Source organism: Sitophilus oryzae, unplaced genomic scaffold, assembly GCF_002938485.1.
Source record: "Sitophilus oryzae breed Bouriz unplaced genomic scaffold, Soryzae_2.0 scaffold_1536_pilon_pilon, whole genome shotgun sequence".
Taxonomy (NCBI): domain Eukaryota; kingdom Metazoa; phylum Arthropoda; class Insecta; order Coleoptera; family Curculionidae; genus Sitophilus; species Sitophilus oryzae.
In genome coordinates, this window is record NW_022146210.1 from 2,775,331 (window position 1) to 2,794,064 (window position 18,734).

Below are 18,734 nucleotides of genomic sequence, written 5' to 3' on the forward strand. Positions count from 1 at the left end.
ACAATACATTAAATATAAATGGTTACGGTTTATTTAATATAATAATTATGTTGTTATTTTGTTTGTTATTACCAAATTATAAAACATAAACATTAATAACTGTTTTGTTATGCACTCTGATTTCTATGGATCCGTTTTCACATAATAAATTTTAAAGCGCTCTGTTAATTTACTATCGGTGCTATAAATTTTAGAGAGGGCCTGGATATAAATCTACGGGCCTCTTGTATTACCCCATAAATTTTGCCACAGTATCCTTCTATTCAATCATATAGGTATGTTCTGTAGGTTGAGATTAATACTTTATATTACCAGGGAAATAACATAAAACGTTTAATTAGTTGTAAATAAGGATATTTCCAAGTCATGAATTATTTATAGCGCGTGGTGCATCTGTACAGGGTGGGTCAAATTGGACGCTTTTAAAGGGAAACACCTCTTTCTATAAGAGATAGACGAAAACTAATATTGGTGTCTGGAGCTCAATTTTTATCAAAAACATGACGGTGAAAACCGCACATAGATATCTGTTACCGTTTCGGAGTTACGGGGTGTTTTTCAAAAATGAGCATTTTTAACAAATCGCTGTAACTTTTTTGCTATGGAAAATTTTGTATTTTTATGAAAACATTTCCAAAGCTCCTTTTTATGTAGAATTTAATGGTCTGAGTATATATTTTTTTTAAATTAACAATTTAAGAATTATCAACATCAAATTTGATTTTTTATATGGGACAATCTGTATATTTTTAATTTATTGAAAAAAATTTAAAATTACCATTTCAAAAATATAGCACACTTGACATTTTGTTCGACTACTCTTCGAGATATAGAGTTTATAAAAATTCGCCCACTTTAAATAAGTAGGCTTTGAACGGCGCCGGCTGCAATGCAAAAAAATTCTAGCTGTGAGCATCAATTAAAACGAAAATAATATTTGCAATGAGAGATGCAGAATTTTAGAACAATTGAAGCTATATTTAATCAACATTAACACATTTAAACTATATCTAATAACAATAAAAATACATAGCAAACCAAGACATGAGATTTTACTACAGGTGTTCGACATATCGACCGTCTTATGACGGAACCATTTTTGAACATTTCTCGCAGAATTCATTATCTCGGTGGGAGTGAAAAATACCCTCTCGTAACTTAAGTAAAAAATATTTCTAACTCTTGTCTAGATTATACGGGCAATTTAAAAATAAGAACCTTCATTCTTCCGCAAAGATATCCATAGGATTAGATCCATAGGCACTAAGTCCGGCGGCCTCGATCGCCAACGGTATGGTATTCAATTATTCTTGAAATTGGCTGCAAAAATTTGCCGATAACATTAGCGTTCTGAGGCGGTGCCTCGTCTTGCTGGAAAAATATGTTTTCGAGTTCCATTAGGGACATATCATCAATAAGGGGTCCAAAGCCTACTCGTTAAAAGTGGCGAACTTTTAAAAATTCTAAGGGGATTATAACAAAATATCAAGTGTGCTATATTTTTGGAAAGGTAATTTTAAGTTATTTTAGGTAATTAAAAATATGCGGGGTGTCCCAAATAAAAGTCAATTTTTCTGTTGATAACCCTTAAATTATTAATTTTTAAAAAAATTATACTTAAACCATTAAATTCTACGTAAAAAGTTGCTTTGAAAATGTTTTCATAAAAATACAAAATTTTCCATAGCAAAAAAGTTACAGCGATTTGTTAAAAATTCACATTTTTGAAAAACACCCCGTAACTCCGAAACGCTAACAGATATCGACGTGCGGTTTTCACCACCATGTTTTTGATAAAAATTGAGCTCCAGACACCAATATTAGTTTTCATATATCTCTTATAGAAAGGGTGTTTTCCTTTAAAGGCGTCGAATTTGACTCACCCTGTACATCAATATTTAACATTTTCAAAATTTACATGGGATTTCCTATGTCCCGTGTTCCGATGCACCACACGGTATAGAGCACTAATTAAAAAGTAATTTAATATGTGTATTTATTATATTATTACCCCTCTTTTGCCTCCTCCCACCAATTACTTCTTTTGAGTCCGTTTGATTATAATTTTCATTTTGTCAGTATTGGCGAAACATTTTTTTTTCAAATGTAAGTATTAATTTTTGCGACGTGGCTGACAATACAAAAAAGTAATTTCAACGCCTAGGCATAAAAGTACGAAAATATATTATTAAGTGTACCATACACTGCCTGGAATACACAAGTAAAAGAGCACGACAGAGAAAACCTTGATCACGATTCCAAAGAATCCACCTATGCTGTTCTCAATTTTAATAAGAGAGAAATAATAATAATACAGAAACTGTCCCTGTAGCAAGGTTTGTAGTTTAATACATTCAAAATAGGCCACATTTATTATATTCAAAACTGAATAGTTTTGTGTTAGTTTAGCAGGTCCCCACACGCCAGTACTAAGGTCCCTGGCTTCGAGTCTGGAAGCTAATGTTAAAGGTTCGGTGCAAATATTTTTAGACTATGAGTTATTCTATTTGTTTTTTTGGTTGCTCTTTTGGTTGCTAAGATATTCGCCTAGTCATGATAGAAAATGTTAAACAAGGCCCTTATTGTCACACTGTACCACAAACATCGGCACAATTGACAGTAAACGACAGTGTTAAGATTACTTTTTAATTGAAATTATTCACAGCCATAAATCGATTCCATTAAACATGTTCTATACCTAATGCTTTTGTCAGATCAAATAAATAAGGAAAAGCTTTAGCACAGATTATTAGAATAGAAAAACAAAATAATATGATTTAGTTAACATTAGTTAAATAATGAGAAAACATTTACTTTACCTTTAATAACCTCTTTTATCACAATAACCAAAAGTTACAAACCAAAATAACACCAATGCGTCTCGAACGGTAGTCTAGAGCTATTACCTAACACTCTATCACACTACGGCCTTGACACGACATGACCTTGACCATGACCATAGAAAAAAAGTGGTAAGAATCGCTCAAACACCAAAAAACATTTGATTTAAATTGATACTCTACCTGGGTACTAATAAATATCCTCTGGTTGTGTGCTAAGAAGTAAATTTTTATGCATATTTTTATCGATAGGTTTGTAGCTTATGAATAACGGTCTAGGTAAAGCATATAGCTCATTTGCTAGCTCAAAATTAGAATTATTAGAGTTAAGCAACTCGCATTTTCATTGAAGGACATCGTCATATTTATTTGAAACCAATAATAATTGAGAATATTCGTATAATTTAACAAAATTGCTGTAAACCACTATAAATAGAAATACGAGTTATTGGTTAGTTATAAATTTTTTTCTCTTCTTTAATAAATTTAAACGTTAACATTATTAGGCATTTGCAGAAAAGCGTGTATTTTGGGTGGTATTACACAAAATTTGCAGGCTAATGAGGAAACAAAATGTACAGGGTGGGTCAAATTCGACGCTTTTAAATGGAAACACCCTTTTCTATAGGAGATAGACGAAAACTAATATCGGTGTCTGGAGCTCAATTTTCATCAAAAACATGATGGTGAAAACCGCACATCAATAGCCGTTGCCGTTTCGGAGTTCCGGGTGTTTTTCAAAAATGTGCATTTTTAACAAATCGCTGTAACTTTTTTGCTATGGAAAATTTTGTATTTCTATGAAAACATTTCCAAAGCACCTTTTTGCGTAGAATTTAATGGTTTAAGTAGATATTTTTTAAAATTAATAATTTAAGAGTTATCAAAAGAAAAATTGATTTTTTATTTGGGACACACTCTATATTTTTAATTAACTGAAAAGAATTTAAAATTACCTTTCAAAAAATATAGCACACTTGATATTTTGTTATAATCCTCTTCGAAATACAGAAAGTTCGCCACTTTTAACTAGTGGGCTTTGAACTCCTTATTGATGATATGCCCTTAATGGAACTCGAAAACATATTTTTCCAGCAAGACGACGCACCGCCTGTGAACGCTGAAGTTATCAGCAAATTTTTGCAGCCAATTTCAAGAATAATTGGATAGCTAACCAAGATCCCAGCCGTTGGCCGTCGAGTCCACCTGACTTAGTGCCCATGGATCTAATCCTATGGATATATTTGCGTAAGAATAAAGGTTCCTTATTCTTCCGTATAATTATAGACAAGAATTGAAAATACTTAGCAGTTCTGAAAGGGTATCTTTCACCCCCACTGAGTTAATGAATTCCGCGAGAAATGTTTAAAACTGCCCCGTCTGTCGATAACAGAAGACGGTCGATATGTCGAACACCTGTAGCAAAATCTCATGTCTTGGTTTGCTATTTATTTTTATTGTTATTAGATATAGTTTAAATGTGTTGGTGTTGGTTAAATATATTTTAAGTTGTTATAAAATTCTGCATCTCTCATAGCAAATATTATTTTCGTTTTAATTGATGTTCACAGCTAGATTTTTTTTGCATTACAGCCCGTGCAGTTCAAAGCCTACTTATTTAAAGCGGGCGAATTTTTATATAGGTTATATCTCGAAGAGGAATCGAGCAAAATATCAAGTGCGTTATATTTTTGGAAAGGTAATTTTAAATTCTTTTCAATAAATTAAAAATATACAGGGTGTCCCATATAAAAAATCAAATTTTCTGTTGATAATTCTTAAATTATTGATTTTAAAAAAATTATACATAAACCATTAAATTCTACGTAAAAAGGTGCTTTGGAAATGTTTTCATAAAAATACAAAATTTTCCATAGCAAAAAAGCGAGGGGTGTCTCACTCGGGTAAAAAATGTACACGTACTGTCAAAATATCCTTCCAGTGCTAAGCGACTGCCAATGACTATGAAGAAGACTGCCTATGACTGCCATGTAATTATTATAGGCGACTGCCATAAGACTGCCAATGACTGCCAGCGACTGCCAAGAAAATGTACATGTAATTCCAATAGTGAGACACCCCTCGCAAAAAAGTTACAGCGATTTGTTAAAAATGCATATTTTTGAAAAACACCCCGTAACTCCGAAACGGTAACAGATATCGATATGCGGTTTTCACCATCATGTTTTTGACAAAAAATTGAGCTCCAGACACCGATATTAGTTTTTGTCTATCTCCTATAGAAAAGGGTGTTTCCATTTAAAAGTGTCGAATTTGACCCACCCTGTACATATTACGGAAATAAATTGAAAATAACATTTATATTAAAACTGCATTCTATATCCGTCAAATTCTCCAATTTAATGGCTGTTAGTAAGAATTTTCAGGGGTTTTCAAACGGGTCAGCTTTCCAATGGACTTTGAGACATGAAGCCTCAGCTTTCTTCACAGAACATTTTGCGATCTGGAAAGCCTTATCCTATGTCATCGACGAATATAATCAATTTAGAGTTTTAATTGTTTCTGACTCTTTAGAGATCGGGTCTAAAATTAATGACATATTTGTCCATGATCCTCTAAAACAAAAAATTCAGACGCTTATTCGAGAGTGCAGCGAAAAGGGAAACAAACTCACGTTTGTATGGGTCCCAAGCCACACTAATATACTTGGCAACAAAATGGCAGATGAACCTGCTCAGCAAGCTGCTAGAAGAGATACCATTGATTTCCATTATATTAGTAAATATGATCTTAAAGTTCTACTGCATAAAAGAACAGAAAGGGAATGGCAGGATGAGTGGGCAGGTACACCTTCAAAGCTTTGCGCAATAAAACAGGATCCGTCAACCCCATCCTTACGTCTTGCACTAGGACGAGCGGATGAATCCAGAGTGCATCATCTTCGTATTGGGCATAATGCGGTGACTCATGCATATCTGCTTAACAGAAAAATACCTCCAATGTGTATGTTGAGTTGACAGTAATTCACATTATATGTGGATGTCCTCAATATACGGTAGAAAGGAATAGATTCGATATACGTGGTGAAATTCGTGATAATTTAACTGAAGAAGAAAAAATTAAAAAATATTTTGAAATTTATGAAAGATATTAATATATACCACCAACCGTGATACTCGTCTGTGATACTTAAATCCAACTGTGATACTGTGATGTAAATAATTACCTATTTTTCTTATTGTTTGTTTTTTGTTGTCTATTTTTTTTGTGTTTAGTTTTTTATCCTTTTGTCACTCAATTTGAAATGTATATGTCGGTGTTGTAAGATTGAATCCCTTAAAGATATTGAGATAGATCCCTGTAATTGCATTATTGTTAACAATAACGAGTTGTATATGGCTAATGATCCTGGTGATCGATGCCTAGGAAAAAAAAGAAGTTTCACTTCAAATACGCGCATATAGTGCACACACAATTTTTTTTATATATACAGAGTGGCGGTGAAAACTGAATGTATTGAATTCAAAGAAATATGTTTATTTTTAAATAGGCGGGTCATCTCACTAAGATGATAATTTTTAATGTTACTAGGCAATAAATAACACAAATAAAACCTGTGATAAACAACAAAAACAGAGATACTATCGAAGTACCGAAATTTAATGCATATATTTGTCCTCAAATGTTACCTTAGGATACTAATATATTACTAAAATATTATTTTTAGGTACTTTGACATTTGCAACTCAGCTGTTTCAGTCTGAATATATCTCATCGGAGATTATTGTTGTTACTTATTATTCTTCTTTCTTATTATAAACATTACAAGTTTTAGTACCCTCTGCAGTTATTTACGTTTAATAAAATGTAGTGTTTGCATTTTTTTTAGTACTATCAAAATTGTGACCATGGCGAATATAAGACTTTTCCAATAAGCGAAACTTTATTATTTAGTAAATAATTAATAAAATGTTTATTTTATTTATGTTTCTTGATACTTTGGTAAAGTATACGTTAGAACTATTATAACGATATTAAGTACATTTTTCGACGAATTTGAGAAAAAAGAATCGTTTTGAATACTGTTTTTTAAAGTTAACGTTCGTATTCGCGTTCTTCTTCCATATTAATTTTCGTTGGTATTTCCCTTAATATTATGCCAATTATTTTCACGAAGAAAAATAAACCTAAAAATTGCGAATGCGATTTAAATATACAATTATGCCGCTTATTAAATGAAAAGGCTCAGTCCAAAATTTATTCCATTTGCCGGAATATCTTTCTGCTGACGACTCCCGTACATATAATTTTGAGTCTTTGTTCTTCTCGCGAAAAGGTTGAAATATTTATGTAATTTTACTTTTGAGTTAAAAAAATCTGCTTCAAAAGTATATGCTGACATGCAAGATATGGCAAATGGGAATAAATTTAATTATTAAGATATTAAATAACATTCTACATGAAATAAATTATTGTTCCCAGAGTTACAGCATATAATACAATGGTTTTAAAAATGCATAACTTTCTTTGCTTATCCTTCGAGTTACATAAAACAAGAAGATTTTAAAAGATACCTCTAATGAAAAACTCCCATGTAGGAAAGTTTTTCTATTGATGAATGATATTAATGCCAATTTCAACTGAATTGAATTTCTTTATAATTAATTCCAATATAAAAATAAATTATTGAAAAGACCTCTGCGTTTTTCGCTACAAAAAAATGCCTAAAGCGGACAAGAAACTCTTAGAGCGTCTGCACAAGGGTCGTCTGGTTTTCGAAGCGAAAGCGTCTCGAACTCCAAGCGAATGTCCCTCTACTCTACCTTCGTATAGTAAGTACCGTATCAATACTTAGTAACCGTATACCGTAATACTTAGTAAACCGTAATACTGTAAAACCGTAATACTTAGTAACCGTATCAATCACATCAACTCCGGTTCGACTGCCAAACGACACGTTCGTGAACTTACTATTATTTACGTAGGAAGTAGAATTGAAACGCTTTGTAACGTTTTTAGTTTGTTACATGTCTTTTATATATAATATATGATGTCTGGCGTATCGTCACCGGATTCCGTATCGCTCAGGCCTAATAATTTATTAGACACGCTTGGCGTAGTTCTAACGTTCTCAGGTCGACAACACTGCGCTGCTCTGTGGGCATTTATTTTTCAAGGTCCGCTCCCCGTGATATAACCTCACTTTTGGTTTTGCCGGTTTGTCGCCATCAGCAACCCGGCTTAGAAAAATGATAATTGTTTAAATCTTGCTGCATAATCTGAATCAGCTGCTATTTGCTACAGACAAACATGAAATTTATCTTTTTTAGATTCGATATTATTATTGAGTATTTTTAGGTTAGAGTTTTGGATTGGCCGAACTTAACTTGTATTTGTATTTTGCTGGCACATTGGCGTTCTTTTGCCTTTGTCCTCCAGAATGTTGAATGGAAGAAAGGACAATTGCCTTTGTTTATTATTGAGCACTCGGAAGTATTTCGAGGTAGGTTTATTTTGTTTATTAGACCTTATTTGGTTTTAAACAAGAGTTTCGTATTTTTAGGGTACAAGGTACGGACATTATCCTATATAAGTGTAGTGATTCCTATGGTCGGATGCCCTATATACGGGTAGTTTTCCTATGGACGGATGTCGAAGGTGCGGACAGTGTCCTATATTGCCCCAGTATGGATGTACTGTAAGCCCCATGCTGCTTTGCTCCTGTTTTTAAGCTTAGTATGTACGGCTGTATTGGTTTATGCTGTACTCATTTTGGCCTCTTTCCTTGTATTGGCCAACGATGAAGCCGAGAGGGAGTACAGAGAGACGAGTCCCAACTCACGCTGTACTGTTTGAAGCAGGATTGCCTTAAATATGAACAGCTAAGTTTAGATTTAGGTTCTGGTTTTTATGTTCTACATTTTCAGTTTTGAATAATATCGTACAGGCTTTACGTCTAGTGGTTAAACTTTTTATGTCAGTTTAGTATTTAAAATATGATTTAGATCTTAGGTTTCATTACGAACATATCTCGTAATAGTATTACTTTCTGTATACCTATATCTATTGCGTGATTTTAAAGATGAATAACTGAACAGATTCTAGAATCCACGGCTTGCAATATCTCAGATTTAATATCGCATAAAATATAATAAATTAATTAAAGTAATACTACCTTTTTATATTTTCAATAGCTTTATCTAGGTATATTGTACTTTTCCATAGTCTTTTTCATTGAACATATTTAATATTACGATATTACTTTTAACATAACTTTTCTTGACATATAACGTTATAACCACTATAATGATTATAATTTTACAATGTTATTTACCATCAGAGTCCATCGTGAATAAATATAGTCATTAGTTTTAAGTAATATACAATTGTGTTTTCTTACTCTGTTCATGCCTGGCGCCCAATATTCATATTTTTGATTTTTTATTGTTAATTAGTTTTTCGCCAGTGAAATATAGTATCCACGACTGCTCTCCGATGAAAAGTTCCCGTTTGCAGTGGTAATGTTTAAAAAAACGTTATAGCTTTCGCTTCGAGTTTAAGACGACCCGTGTGTGCACTGTCTAATATTTCAGGAGGCATATCTTCTCTCGTCATAGGAAGCAAAAACAAATACACAGAGAGAACAAAAAAAAGTAAATAACTATAAATTTTAAATATCTATTTACAACTTTTCAAGAACATTTAGTAGATACGTCTATTATGAACCGCTAACGTTCTATTTTAACGACAGGAGGAGATGATATATAGATACAAACTGAAAGCATTTTTGTCCATTATGCAAATTTGTAAATAATACCACTAAAATAAATCGGTCTCCATTGGATCAAGGCGGTGGTAATATTTTTTTTTATTTTGTAAAATTTCTTCTAGTGATAAAAAAAACGGAAGTCTTTATAAAATGATCCGCCAAGTGTGAACTCTTGATAACGGTCAGTGAAACTTCTGACCGAAACGTTGTGTAAGCAAAATAAATAAAGCCAATGGAATTCCAATTTTTTTTAGCCATGTTTCAGTGGTTTTTCACCTACAATGTGCGGTGTCATTGTTTAATAAATTATTATGTTATGTTATAACGAAAAGACAGTTAAATTTTCCCTAAACCATCAGTATTCTGGTACTCAAAACACTTTATTGCCTTCTGATTATGATGAGTTGTTTCACCGTAATTTAATTAAATTCAGTTCTGTTTTTTAAGTTTGTAAAGAACTTTGTTGAATGTTACGTTTGTACTCGGATTAATTTAAATTAGTTAACTAAAATAATATTAATTTTATAATATTTTAAATTGTTTTTTTAAAGATTTCTTTAAAATAAATACATAACTAAAAAAAACAGAGTGGTCCGAATTGTATTCGGGAAACTTCGACAGCAAATTCTGGAGATAAAAAGAAGCAAAAAGTTAGAATAAATTTATGTCCCAAAATGCTTCGTTTCCCAGAAGGGTGTAAAGGTTTCATGTTTATTTCGATTTTTACCATATACTTTCTGAATAAGGTCGATATTTGTATGAAAATTGGTATCTGAGTGTTTTTTGACATAAGAAATTTTATTTCGATGTCAATATGATTCTTAGCTGTAGAGAGCGCCACTTCAATCTTTACTAGATAGTTACTTAGACTATAAAATAAAATTTCTGGATTTTTTTGAACCAAAGGTATACTATAAGGAAACTTATATCATATTTTTTTCCTAGAAAATTTTAAGATAACAAAAAAAAATGTTCCCAAATGTTTTACTTCCGTCAAATAACTACAGTTCATACCAAATAAACTTTTAGTCACGTGATTGATGATGATAGTTTAGTTAACATATTTATTTTTTGGCAGTGATGCCATAATTTCCATTTCAAATATCTTTAGAAAAGTTGCTCGTAGTGATTTTTACCAAGATACTTTTTTTACCTAAAAATTGGCGGAAATGTATATTTTTTTACTTAGCAGTTTAATACAGGTACGGGCGAAAAGTTATTACTTCCCAAAACAGTTAAAAAGCATGTTGGTTGCGCCCCCTACATGTAGGAATACCTAATACAGACCACTTAAAGTTGATTCTCACTATACCTTCCGTTTCCATTCTATATCCATTTCATTCCGTATTTTTTATTGTGTATGGATGGACGCTATATGTAAGCTTCCGTTCTGTATCAGTTCCATACTTTTTATTGTACAATTTATATCATTACGAAAGTTTTATCTTAAGAATTAGTATCTTTTGAAAAAGGTAATAGATTTAATTAAGATAAAGGTAATGTGGCTAGCATTACGCTTCAACCGCCTATTATTACTTCAGGATTGTGAATCTCAAGTACTTATTTAAGACTGAGTCGACCTAGGTACCCAAAACTATTTTTAATTTAATAAAAATAGTCGGCTGATGAAATGCCGTGTGCACGATTCGAACCCACTACCTTGGATTGGTAGACGAGAGCCTGTACCTCTACGCCGCCGGGCACCTTTTATTTATTATATAACCACTTATTGCCAGATTAAGTGGTATTTATTATATAACTATTAATTATAAACTATATTTATTCAATACATTTTTTTTGGCTAAGCGTGTTGACTGTACTCTTCGTATATACGAACATCGGCACTCCAGGTGAGAAAGGCCGGTATTTCTCACTAGTATAAAAATATTTATTTAAATATAACAGGTATGGTGCTTAACAATGATAATAAACGCAATTTAAATTACATTTTAATATTTTATCTCAAAAATTGTTAAAATTTACACGAGAAATTGCTGAACTCCTGCTTATGATAGAATGGAATAAACTAATTAACTGTTTTCTTTGTTTCAGGAATTTCTACTCAAATAGGAACATACAGAACATAAATTATCGCGTTCGGTACCGGAGGCTCTTTACTGGACATAATTAATTAAACGTGGCGTACCAGAAAAACTTCTTACTCCGCATCAGTGAAACTTAAAAATGTGATAAATCTTGCCAGTGCAATAGTATATAAGCAGTTTCGTCGTAACAACGATGTACCTCGGGGTATTTATTAAGTGGGCAATTTTGTGCCTGACTTTAGAACTGTCTTCAGCCAAGACCGTTTCAGCGAAAAATCAACAACAGGAGAAGCTGGAAGGTAAGAGCTTGTTCTTTTTTGTTATTCCTTAATCTTTTGCGAAGCAAAAAAAGCATAGAAATATCAAGCGATGACGAAGATAATTAAGATTTGAACTGAATTTTTAAAATAGGTTTATTTTTATTTGAACCAATTACCGAAAAATTCATTATACCAAAAGGCGTCAGAGTGCTCTTTGAAATCGATAATTTCTGTCCTGGTGACTTCTATACAGGGTGCTACAAATTCGAGGTACAAGCATTGGTATCTCGGAAACCGTAATAGATACAGGGTGACGCCTCTCATACGCCGCGGAGGCTCCAAGGAGAACGACAGTTTGTATTGAAATAAAATTTTGTGAGCGTATGTAGGTTAATTCAGAGCACTTTCTAAAAATATGGAGAGTTGTACAGGGTGTTCCCAAAAAAAGTTACATATCAAAGTTGTGTTTTTTGTAATGGAACACCCTATATATTAATTGGATTTTCGGATTCTGAGAAAAAATAAAGGTGAGTTTTATAAAAGAAGTATATGACTAAAATGTAAGGTTTTTGACATATTTAACATTTTCTAGAAATAAAGAACAATTTTTAAATTACAATAAAATCTACCTAAATTCGAATTTACCCGGCATAGCCTAATAATATGTAGTTAAATAAACTATTGTACTTTAAATCAAATTAAAACTTGAATCAAAAAGTCATACAGGGTGACACAAAATTAACATTGGTTGACACAAAATTAACCTTTAAAGGCATGTTACTCTCTTACTTTAAAAGGAACATCCAGTATATTATTCCGATATTCAATGGAGAATTCATGTCTCTACAAAATACTATTAAGGTTGCCTACCTTAATAGTATTTTCCAAATATGCTAATGAGCCACCCTCGTTCCATTTGAAAAAATTATGATTAAAAATACGATTTGGGCATCTTTTAACCGGCCAGGACAAAACAGTAAAAACATTAGACGATCAAATATATGTTTTCAAGGGTCCTTGATTAAAAATTAGTATCTTTAACACACACAGCCATGGCACTCTAGATTGAAATTTAAAATACGATTTTATTCTAAGTGAAGATGTAAAAAATTACATATGATATGTGATGAGAGTGTCATTTTCTACCGAATAAAGTAAACAAATACCCCGGATGTCATTTAAAAATCAAAAGTTGTAGTCATTTCCGATAAAACAAGAAGTGGCTGAAAAGAATTGAATGGAATACGTTAATCTATTCTCATAAACTAACATACCAAATCTCCTTTTTTAATCTGCAAAAAATAAAAAAAAGTTATAGAGGTGAACCACTTGGTATAGGGTGATTCACGGCGATTATACGTTAGACGTTTATGAAGCACCGGAGATTTTTGTTTGGATTTTCACATAAAGGCGTCTGCTCCACCTATCTAAAGAATTTGCATTATTTGAAGAAATATGCAACCACATCTTTCTTATTTTAAACGGAACATCTGGTATATTATTACATTTTTGGAAACTAATTTCATTACAGTTGAGAGTTGGTAGCTTTTGTTACAAGAGCAAAATAATACACTAATCACCATAATACACCACATCTTTTACTTTTGCACTTTTACGCTTGCACTGGTTTGGTATGTTCATTCATCAGCTATGTTCGCATCATCAGCAGATGATTAAACTGAGCCTATCAAAATCTTTGACAAAAAATTTATAGTCTAATAGCGGCCTAGTACGGTCACAGTAGTATTCTTGGAAGATTACCGAAGGATATTATTGCTGGACCATCAGACTCTCTGACACCTAGGTTGGAACTTGGCAAAAACTTTCTAGTCAGAATTCCAACCAGAAAGGAGTGGGAGACTCATAAACTACTGAAGGAATTTGATATTGCGCTATTCACTGACGGATCCAAGATTGATTCAGGTGTAGGCTCGGGTGTGTTCTCGAAGACATAGCAAGCTCTCACAGGCTTCCGGATAGATCAAGTGTTTTCCAGGCAGAGATACTTGCCATTTGGAAGGCCTGTGAATGGTTGAGCGAGGAGACACCCTATGGGCGGAAAACGGTAATAATTACTGATAGCCAAGCAGCCATGTTGGCGCTGAACTCTTCTACAATATCCTCCAAAATAGTCAAGAAAACGCACGACAAGTGATCCTATATGGCAAGTAGGTATGATATAACCTTGCTTTGGGTTCCAGGCCACAGAACATCGAAGGGAAAGAACGCGCTAATGAACTTACAAGGCGAGGATCGTGCCTTGAGCTAGATGCATCAGAGGAAATTTTTACTCCCCTCAATACCATAAAAACAGACATTTACTACCATTTTCTATCTATGGCGAACAGCAGATGGGAAACTTTAAGCGCCTGCAGGATAGCCAGGAAAACTTGGCCCAAATACGATCTTAAGAAATCGGGAGAGCTCATAACTAAGTCGCGTAAGGATATCACCAGGTTTACGGCGGTAGATACGGGACACTGGCCAACTGGCGATGATGCGGCGAGAATGGGCCTCCCTTTTAACGAAGTTTGCCGAAGCTGCAAGGACCCGAAGGAAGGGAAATCGGTTCTGCATTTCCTGTGCCGCTGTCCTGCTTTGTATAGGACTCGCAACCGTGTCCTCGGTGGTTATAGCTTTGTAAATCTTGAATATGTTGCCAGGAAGAGCATAACAGAAGTCACCCGTTACCTTAATGCTACGATTGATTATAAACAATTAACAGTTCAACTTTTCCATCCCTAGGGATATGGTCTCAGAGTGAGTGGTATCAAAACGGCAATTCTGCTAATTGGAGTTTGAAAAGCGGTCGCACTCGCCACTTCAACCAACCAGCGGCCTAGTACCGGCCTTACACTAACAATCTTTTCATCAAAGTTCTTTTATAAAAACAAATAAATTTTATAGTCTAATACTTCCCTAAATCTGAAAGGTCTAGTCTGTATTAAATAATCATAAAACGATATTCAGTACGCTTTAATAGAACAATAATCCAAAAAATTTAACTTTGTCATAGACGGGTAATGCTTGGTTGGAGTCTTTCTTCGCTTTCTCTTGTTTGCCTCTATTTTTAGAGCTATTTTTAGAGGCCCTTGCTGCATTGAGTTTCATTTTAATTAATTAGAACGGTATTAATTAACTTTTAAGTAAATGACGTCTAGGACGTCTAGGTTCCTCAAAACTATCATCTATCGCCATTCCGCTGCAGTCTTTGATGCCATTCTTTTTACTTTATTTGAAGGTTTAATCTAAAAAAATATTCTTCAATAAGAATGCATTTCTGCGAAAAAAGTAATCTAAAATCGGAATGCCGTAAAACTTACTTATACAAATTTATCTACAATTTAGAGCAGCTTTCCCCTTTTAGTAAACTGACCAAAATAATCCCTAAGGGATTTTTTAATGGAATGTATATATTTTGGTTAGGATAATAGACCGCTGAGGATACGTTGTACTAACAGACAGCCTTTTCTTGCTTTCAAACAGGGCTAAAGATATATCCCCTTTAACAGATGTAAGCAATTACGTATATTTTCGCATAGTTAGAATTTACGTACCACGGGATCTGTTTAAATAGTTGAGTTACTGTGTCAAGTAAGCAGAAATTCTTGTGTTGATTTATGTACAGAGTATATATGCAGTGTGCGTTTTGATATATTAAAAACATAAGGTGGAATATACTGAAATATAAAAAAGCGACATCATTAGATAAATATATATAAAAAGAAATTGAACCATCGTATTTTTATTGAGCTTTTAAACATAATTCATTTTTTTTTTTCACTTTTTGTTTGCATTAAAAATTTAATTTAACTATATTTTGATGTTATATTTTGCAATTGATTAAAAGATAAAAAATGCCTTGGCTTTGCATGTAAAATAACAAATATTAATACTTATCATACGGTTTAATTTAAAAGAGAATCGTAGTTTGTCGCATTATGATAAAAAAATCATCTGTGTATTGAATGTGTGATGTGAATTAGTACACTTTTATAATATAGATTACAGGATGGTGCATTACAGCGATAGTCTAGTTTACATGTATCATTTTTAGTAACATTTTTCAGTATTTTCCGAAAATTTCGAATGTGGTGTCATTCGATTCGTATTGTCACCTAGAAAGTTTTAGGATAAGCCCGAAAAGGCGCTGAAAACAATTTCTAAACAATTAATTTGAGAAAAAAAATCAAAAAAGATGAAGAAATTTGCTAAAAAAAATTGCAGCTCCCGGAATGGGATTGGAATTTTTGAACGCCGTTTGTTTGGACCAATTCATTATAATTTTTAAATAGTTTTTTATAATTTTAACACTACATTTACAGGTAAATAAGTAAGGTAAATATATAATAATAAGTGTAGGTACCAACTTTAACAATATTCCCATTAGCTATCATCCATTTCTTATTTATATTGCCAAGTATATTCAGAACTTAAGTCTTAAAGAGTAATTACAACTCAGCATTATACGGAATAAATGTTTACTCATAACAATTCAATTAAATTGGAGTAAAGATTAATTCATTTAATTTATAGTCCTGGATTAAACCTCGCTCCTGGACACATTACATCCGCTTAATACCACTTTAAGATAAACTTTCTTGTTATATGTGTTTGGAGGAACTTTCTTGACACAAACTGAACAGATTGTGTACACTTTATGACAATCTAAGGAAACATATTTAACTAATTAGTCTACTAGTATTATATACTAATTATATATATTTTTTACTTGCAGATACATATTTTCATTTAGTTATTTGATATTATACACATATTATAATGTTAATATATTTCATTTAATCTGTACGTTACACTTGCTCTTATTATAATTATTTTATTGTAAATAATTTCGATACGTTTGCGGCGAGTTCATTTTTTGAAAAGAATTCTAGGTTTTTCGCCACTGAAAAAAATTGGGCAAATTTTGTTTACGGGTAAAAACCCACTGGCATTATATGCTAGTTTCCGTTTGGATTTTACACAGTGGTTTTTTATAAAAAAAAATTATACACTCAGATGCAAGAAAACGCAACGGAAATTTTTTTCGTCAAGTTTAAAGTGTCATATTTTGTTATTGTTAGCCCTATTTTCATGTTTTTTTAGCAAACTATATACAAATCTATCAACTTCAATTTGTAAACTCAGTTTTGTATTAGCCATAAAAAACACCAACGCGGTAAACGATAAACAAGAGACGAATAACATTAGTAAACTATAACAAGCAGTGCTGGAATAGCCGTCCATCGGGCTACTTAAAAGTAGTTAAAATTCTATGATGTACCTGTATATATGTTGTCTGTGTGTGCACATTATATTGACTTTTAAAAATCAGGATAAGTTTTAACAAAAAGTAACAAATCTACGTTTAGGGTAAGTCATTATTGTTTTATTTTTGTATTTTTAACTATTTTTACATGTAAATATTATATTAATTCTGACAGATGGAACAAGTAGAAGATTATTACTCATCATGAAAAAGATCAAGTTAATGGTCGAATCGTTATGAAATTATTATATTTTTATCAATAAATAATAACTAATGGATTAAATCTCTAAAATATTTATATTTACACCCGACCTCAAACCAAGAATTACATTTACTTAAAGTATATTAATTGTTATATTTATGAACTAAAAATATATCAGAAATTGATCGCTTGTTATTACAAAATCGTATTCGAGTTTGTTTTCGACTTTAATTAGTTAAATACAATATATGTTGATAATGCTATTATTTGGAATATCTGTTTTAAAACATATATTATTTGTTATTTAATAACTCATATCTAATCACGTTTTTGGCCGATTTATAATATGATATATGAAAATTAACCTCAAAAACAATTATTATAGTTAAATAGAGAAATTATGTTTTAATTATTTGCGTATGTGTTGTTTAATTTATATCGAATATTAAAAATTAATTATTATAATCAATTGATCGCTATACGAAAACTCTAGGGATATAATTGCATATTGATATCATATTTTATCAAAATTATCAGATTTTAATAAGGTCAGTGACCAAATTAACGCCATGTTAAATTTTTACGTAGGCTCTTATTAATATTTTTCAAAATAGTTTCAATTTTATTAATTATTTCCTCTAGGTATATTAGAAGACAAGGTTAGTTAATTTTGATTTATTTTCTCTAAGAATTTGAATTGGTGAAAAAAATATATTCGGTTGCAATTATTAACAACACCTTGCCCCAAATAACGTCAGTTGTAATTTCGATGAAGAAAAACACACCGGAAGGCTATAAAAGTTTTGTTTGTCTTAAATTTCAGAATAAAAAAAGGGTATAATACCTATAAAATCTCAAAGAAAAAACGAGTTAGTAAACTCACATTCATATTCAAAACAAATAAATGAAAAGTTATCCCCTTTAGATAGTCCTACACATTCCTCGCGAGTGTAACGATAGCATACAACGCAAAGACGCATGTTGAGGACATGGTCTTCTTGATGAATAAAGCCAAATCAACTTTCTTGGATATTATTTTTCTTATTTAATACTGTATAGTTCTTAACAACGCCAGTGGAAGATTTTTTTTACTGTGTTATTAGGTGCATATAGTTTAAAAAGATTTGTTATTGATTGTAGATCTAGCACAAGGACTTTATATATTCTTATAGCTTTATTTTTTTATGGCTTTAGCATATCGTGATGCTTTATTTAACTAGAACATTATTTGGATGTTTTTGTCTTGAGGAAACTTGCCGAACTGACTATTGGTGTCATTTATTACACCGGGCCATTCACCCAAAATACCATATGATTACGTAAAAAGCAAAGTCCGCCGCGGATATATTTCCGCTATGGTAATTTGAGTAAAAGCCCCGGCCTCAAGG

General features: G+C 32.1%; 1 protein-coding gene across 1 annotated transcript in view; it reads left to right on the top strand.

The window, feature by feature from the left end:
• Window positions 1–18,734, top strand: part of LOC115878887 (alkaline phosphatase-like) — an 891,059-nt gene that overhangs the window by 106,365 nt on the left and 765,960 nt on the right. The window contains exon 2 of the mRNA XM_030895492.1: window positions 11,623–11,914. Coding sequence (XP_030751352.1) covers window positions 11,809–11,914 — 106 coding nt within the window. The 5' untranslated portion in view covers window positions 11,623–11,808. The remainder of the gene's footprint in view (window positions 1–11,622; window positions 11,915–18,734) is intronic.